General features: G+C 37.8%; 1 protein-coding gene across 1 annotated transcript in view; it reads right to left on the bottom strand.

The window, feature by feature from the left end:
* LOC108679227 overlaps positions 1–1,073 on the bottom strand; it is a 28,821-nt gene extending 27,748 nt beyond the window's left edge. Inside the window, exon 1 of the mRNA XM_018167825.2 lies at positions 588–1,073. Within this exon, the coding sequence (XP_018023314.1) occupies positions 588–922 (335 nt within the window). The 5' untranslated portion in view covers positions 923–1,073. The remainder of the gene's footprint in view (positions 1–587) is intronic.
* Positions 1,074–6,265: the final 5,192 nt, after the last annotated feature.

Here is a 6,265-nt window from a genome sequence, read left to right as displayed (position 1 = left end):
CCCATACACGGCCTGCTAGCTGCTCTGCACAGCTCCCTGCCGGACAATCCCAAGTATCAGCGCTAAAACAGCGCAGAGTTCCGGCCCTGCCGAGCTACTAGAATTTTGTCTCTGTATCTGCCATGGCGCAGCGCAGTTTTAGGGATAGATGGCCGGTTATTGTTTCACGGCTCCATCCTGCTAAAGCGCGACCAGCCCGGCTAAACCCGGCGCCGGTCTCGGCTCAAAATTTTAACTGGGATCTGTAGCTGCTGAACGTGACTTTACAATCTCATGACTTCAAGTGAAGACAAACTCACATGTGGCTACCTTTTCTGGAAGGTCAAGTTAGTGAGCATGTTAACATCTAACTCAAAATTTAGTTCATTAGAGAGAATTTGGCTTTCCATATGATTGAAAATCAATAAATTTATCAAGACATCTTACAAATTTAGAATTAATGTACGGATACGAACACAGATGCGATAAATGTGTCTGGTTCCCAGCAAGCGAGTTTTAACCGTCCTTAACATCAGATGCACACTCGGGGTCAAGTTAATGAGACTCGTGACTCATGAGAACTGTTAACCGCAGATCAAGGTACTCACCCAGATCGATGGGATGCCAGGAGGTGTCGGGTGCTCATGCGTCGGGTTCTCTGGTGCCCCAAAAGAGGGTTGCCGTTGGGGCTAGTTAGGGCCCGGCGTCGCTTAGGTAGACTGGATACGTTGCCAGGCGCCACAGGGGCACCCAGTGCAATAGGTCGGCGCTTGAGCGGCGGCAAAGAGTTCGCATTGTTCTGATATCTCGTCAAACTTTTGCCGTCCGCAACAGGCCTTGAGACAGTTTCAGGGTTTTCTTCAGAGCGCCCAAGAGCAAATAATAAAACAAGGGAGACGGCAAGGATAGGATGTAGTCGAGATGGGTTTAGTGAATAAAACATCTTTGCTAATTTGAAAGGCAATATATTGCAAAATGTGGACGGGCAATCGAGCCTTCAATCCATTAAAAAATCAATTTAGTTCATTTAAATCATTTTGAACAACAGTTGCCTTCCAATTATTGACCAGAAACTTCCCTAATTATAGAGATCTGCACAAGAAACATTGCATAAATCACATCTTATAACATAATGGAACATAGAAAATTCAAGCCTTAATATAACCTCTCATTGAACTCTTTTTGAACAATATGATTAAAAAAATTATTCAAATAAATTAAAAAAAGTATTTAGTATACGAGTAAAATTCAGAGGCACATATATATATAGGCACATTATAAGAAGACTAACCTAATCAAGCTATTGAGATACGAGTATTGCAGAATGGATGATGAAGAATTATATAATTTTATTGTGATACTAGCTCTACCTAAACGCGACTGAAACCCCTACGAGATATCAAAATAAAATTCAGAAATGTAATAAATACAACTCGGCAAGATCATGCATGGCTCAGGAAACACAATAAGCAACTATAAAAAGACGAAAATGCGAGAATTTATAACACGGATGAAGTGCAGAACGGTGAATTTTCTAAATACAAGTACAAGGAACATAGTTGAGCTAGTCAACTGGAAGGAAGTTCTCTTCCCTTCCAAAACTAAAGTCAAGCACGTATTCATAAACAACTTTTAGATAATTGTGCTATATAACTGCACTCTCATACTAGCTTCATCTTGAATTTCAAGATGCTTGTTCGACCCGCAGTATTAAATATTTCTCGCCACCACAATTTGTCCGATTTTTTAAATATACTTGCAATATAAACCAATTAAGGTCAGTCTTCATCGAGACATTCGTGGCAACTGAACCTTTTTTCAGTGAACTTAACTGAAATTCCTCACATTGCACTCTAGCTCAACTGACAACTCTTAAGCAATAAAGATTAAAGAAGCTGTAAGATCCAGCTGGATTGATGGATTGCATTGTTGATGGAGGATGTGATAGCCGTAATTGCAGCTTCTCAAGTCTGAACTGCGCGGGCACACTCGTAAATCAGCAACTGCTGTTTGCATTTACAGCGGCAGTGCAAATATGGCAGGCTGCTCTAAAAGAAGTCAGACTTCACTGAAGAACATTTACAATCAACGACTGATAAAATGTCTGGGTCACTCCTTTCTTAGAATTGCAATTCACGGGTAAAATAATTCTTCTGAAATTAATTATTTAAAAAAGAAAAAATATTCAGAAATTATTTAGAATAAAAGGATCGAGGAGTAATCAAGATTTTTGTCATAGCAAACAATCTCATTGTTCTAATATGTAATTAACTTTGTATGATATGTAATCTAATATGTAAACAAGAGTCTTAGCCGCAACCAACAGTTCATTTTGTTCTTATTTGATGAACTTTAATTTAATCGTGACACTACCAATGATTGAGCTCCTAAAATCATTTTCTTAATCTAAGCAAGCTTGCAAGCCTTATCAGTTGCGGGTGGTTACAATTGACTGTCATGAGGATTAATTCAGGAGAATTTTCAACTGCAATAACTTTTAGGAAGAAGTTGCTGATAAAGCATGAAAATCTCTTCATATATCAGACGACATAAATTTTCAGACAATGTTTATTTAACTAGATAATGTTCATGACTGAAAAGTTGAATAATTTAAGAAAGCATTATTATCATTATGCAGCTAATAACTATGCACAACAATCCGGCTCAAGTTATAGGAAAGAATGAATATCACGTTGAGCAATTTCCATTAACATGCCCTGTTAAACGATATAAAATGGGTTTTAAGACTTTGGCATCTTAAGATTATAAAACAAGATATCGAAATTGAAGATCATGTATACATGACGCAGTCTGGAGGTCTTGTTTTCATTGTGTTGCTGCACGCAAGCAAGCAACATGATAAAGTTGCCAGTGTATATTCATCAAGGAGTTTTCGTGTTAAGCACAACAAATGCTGTGAAAAAAAAAAATCAGCTCAATAAACGGACCTCCTAGACAGCTTCTCGCAAGAATTATTAAGTATAAAACTCTGCGGGAGGTCGCCCAAGCAGGGCGAAATTTTTTCGTCCAGCTAAGCTGCTTCTCGTTGCGGTTTATTTACTTCATAATGCGAGGAAATTTCTGACCTATACCGGATACCAAAAATAGGCCAATATTAGAACGAAAATTGCGTCACAACTCTTGCACATTTTAAGATAGTTTTTCGTAAAGTTTATATCAATAACAGCCTAGTTCTGACCAGTGTGGGTTCAATATATCCAATATAAGCGCTTCTTCCACATAAAAACCATCAAGATGAAAGGCGCGGCAAACACATATGCTGCGAGCAATTTAGCATCCTGAACTGTCAGTCTAGGAGTATCTGATCGAGACACACACTTAACATCGAGCTAAATATGGTCGAAATGAGCTCATGGAGATTCCGTACCAGTTCTTGGATCTCCTGCATTCAGCAATAAAGTGCTTGCTCGGTGTGGATATAGGAGTGCCTACAGTCACCCAACAGGCACTCCAACCTAAAACTTGAGCGAAACTAAATACCACGTACAAAATAAACAACAAAAAGTAAAATAAAAAGGCTATCGTACTTCTTCCTAACAGTTCTCCTGCAGAGCTCGCAAAAAGTTTTAGATTCGAGGCGCGCGCATCTTGCGCGATATTCTCTCGATCAGACGGCAAGGAATTAATATCGTACTGCCGCAGGTCGTGCGATCGTCTGCATAATTAAGCTGCTATAATTCGGACAGTTTAATCAAGCGTGGCTGTTCGAGCTATCGCGTGCGATCCACAATATTAGGACTCAAGCAAGCCAGTGAGATACGTTCGTTAGGATATTATTCTTTGTGAAGAAAAAATTTTATCACTAGTGCATTAAAATCTAGATCTCGGATTATAAATTGACGCTCATTGGAGAAATCTAATGCATCTTTTCTCAACCTTCAGGAGCTACTATCTAAGAGCAACTACTACTCGTCCTCGTTCAGAAAATGATTAATGAAATATAGAGGCTAAAAAATGCACTATATATTAAAGATCGTTCAATTCCAACAACCGAAACCGCTCGCTTTCATGAAACATCCATAGCATTCAATCAAGTCGAGTAAAAAAGTTTTGACTAATGTGAATCAACAGTCGAGCCGAACACAAGCAATAAATTGCCAACCCTTACAATTGAAAGCAATGTACTTGTGAACGGCCTAAGGCTGCTTTTCCACCACGATCGAATGGCTCAACTCAAAAGGTGATCGCTCCCAAATATCACTTGACGCAAGAAGAATTTCATCAAAAACAAGAATAAACGTTTCTAGGCGTGGAAAATGAGCACAATGAATTCAACTGAACGAAGGATACGTTCGTGAATGAGGGTATTTACCATACATACGAGCTCTAAACGCAATGTCGAGATAAAGCCGACGTTTGGAATAATCTTTTGTACGAGTAACCGGTCTTGCATATAATATCCTACTTGAGCCGGCAGCTTTGCCTTGCATATGTTTGTAGCCATGATGAAGTTAGATATTCAAGCATGCATACATTATTCAACACTCGGGTAACGCCACATAAAAATATAAATGTATTTTATGCATATCATTACTAGACGTACATTAACATTAATTACGAATTCATCTATACCATATTGGAAAAGACACCAGCGCGGATCGATTCAATACTATATTTATCTCAATAATACGAAAAAATTCTAACTATACAGGGAAAATAAAGATATTCAATGCTTAGAATCTTCCGTTTCGAAGTAATGAATTATATTCAGTTCCGTTACCAATAAAATTGTAGTTTAGAAACTATATGGTACGTAACTAATTTAATTTCTACTCGACGAAACAAAGGTTCGATCAGGAATTATCGTGTTATTAATTCATTTTTGTTTCACATTTTACGTTTTTTTCAAGGACGGTAAGTAAGTCCTTGTCTGGATTTTAGTCTGGATATTTTTGATGGAATTTAAGGCCTTACGGATGTTTTAAGAACTTCAACGCTCTAGTTTAGGTTACCGGTACCTAAAAAATCTATTGACTAATATTTTGACCTCGATCTATATAAGCTAATTTTCATCGTAATTTTTTCGGTAACTATTTTCATGAAACTAATTTGACTCTTACCTGAAAAATATCCCTGCCTTAACTAGCTAGATACCTTTCCTGACTAGATATCCCTATCTAACCTGACTAGATATCCAAACCTAGCCGACTAAAAAATCCTACCTATACAACTGGCATCACCAGTTGTTCCACTGTCAATCTCACGGCAACGCACATCAGTTACAAGTCCTCTTCGCTTGCAAGATAATTTCCATCTAAAGTTTACCGATCTATCCAAGCGCCAGATCCACTCCTCGCAAGCCATTAATTTCGGGGACATTCTTGCTTAAAAAGGACAACACGCTGCGAGTGGACTCGACACTCAATTGGAAATGGCTAGCGGCTAGCAGAGTTCAAATGGCAACAGGGTTTGTTAATGTTAACGTCAGAAATGGAGCTGCGAGACAATGTGGAAGTCGTGACGTGCATAGCATTCAAGAAGAGTCTTTAATAATAGAAAGTGTTTATGATGCGGTATTTAAGCGCTTGTCCCAGCACTTAAAAATTGTAATATTATCCGACTTTAGTTGAAACCGAATAAGAACTGACCCGACTAGCTAGTAACGTGAATCATTAATTAAAAAAAATGTTGTCAGCAGATTTGAATCCGCGTGCATGCATTTTTTTACTTTATTATGATTACTTTTTACTTTATTCACTTAATTACTTTATTCGTGCATTTAATATGACCAATTTAGTTAACAACATGAATTTACTACTTTCTATACGATATCTCTCTATTCCTATCACAATGAAACAATTTTCAGCTCAAGATATTTATCATATGCATGAAACACATTTGTATATTTACAATGAAACCCGAGTTAAAATGATTTTATTACGTATATATAGTAGCAGGTTAGCTCAGCGTTTTCCAGTATAGATGATCATTCCTATTTCAGTTTCTCCGTAATTACGAAACCGGTCATCCCGAACCCATCATTCCAAGTCCAGTAAATAATTCGAAACTCAAGTACCGTAATTTAAGAGAGACCCGTTCATATACCACGGAAGCCACACTCAAAACCTATTTAGAAATTTAAAGAAAATCTTTCGCATGAAAGAAGGGGGGAAACAAATAACTCTTCTCTCCATTTCTTACACTCGCAAAATTTCACCATTGAAATAAAATCTACAGTGGAAAATCAGACACATAAATATCGTAGACACGCGCCCACAGTGTCACAATATATTTATTGTGTTAGGCTTCTTACACAGACGGATTA

The sequence above is a fragment of the Hyalella azteca genome, unplaced genomic scaffold (genome assembly GCF_000764305.2).
Source record: "Hyalella azteca isolate HAZT.00-mixed unplaced genomic scaffold, Hazt_2.0.2 contig7133, whole genome shotgun sequence".
Classification (NCBI taxonomy): domain Eukaryota; kingdom Metazoa; phylum Arthropoda; class Malacostraca; order Amphipoda; family Hyalellidae; genus Hyalella; species Hyalella azteca.
The sequence above is the reverse complement of the archived record's forward strand: the minus strand, read 5'-3'. Positions and strand labels throughout refer to the sequence as shown.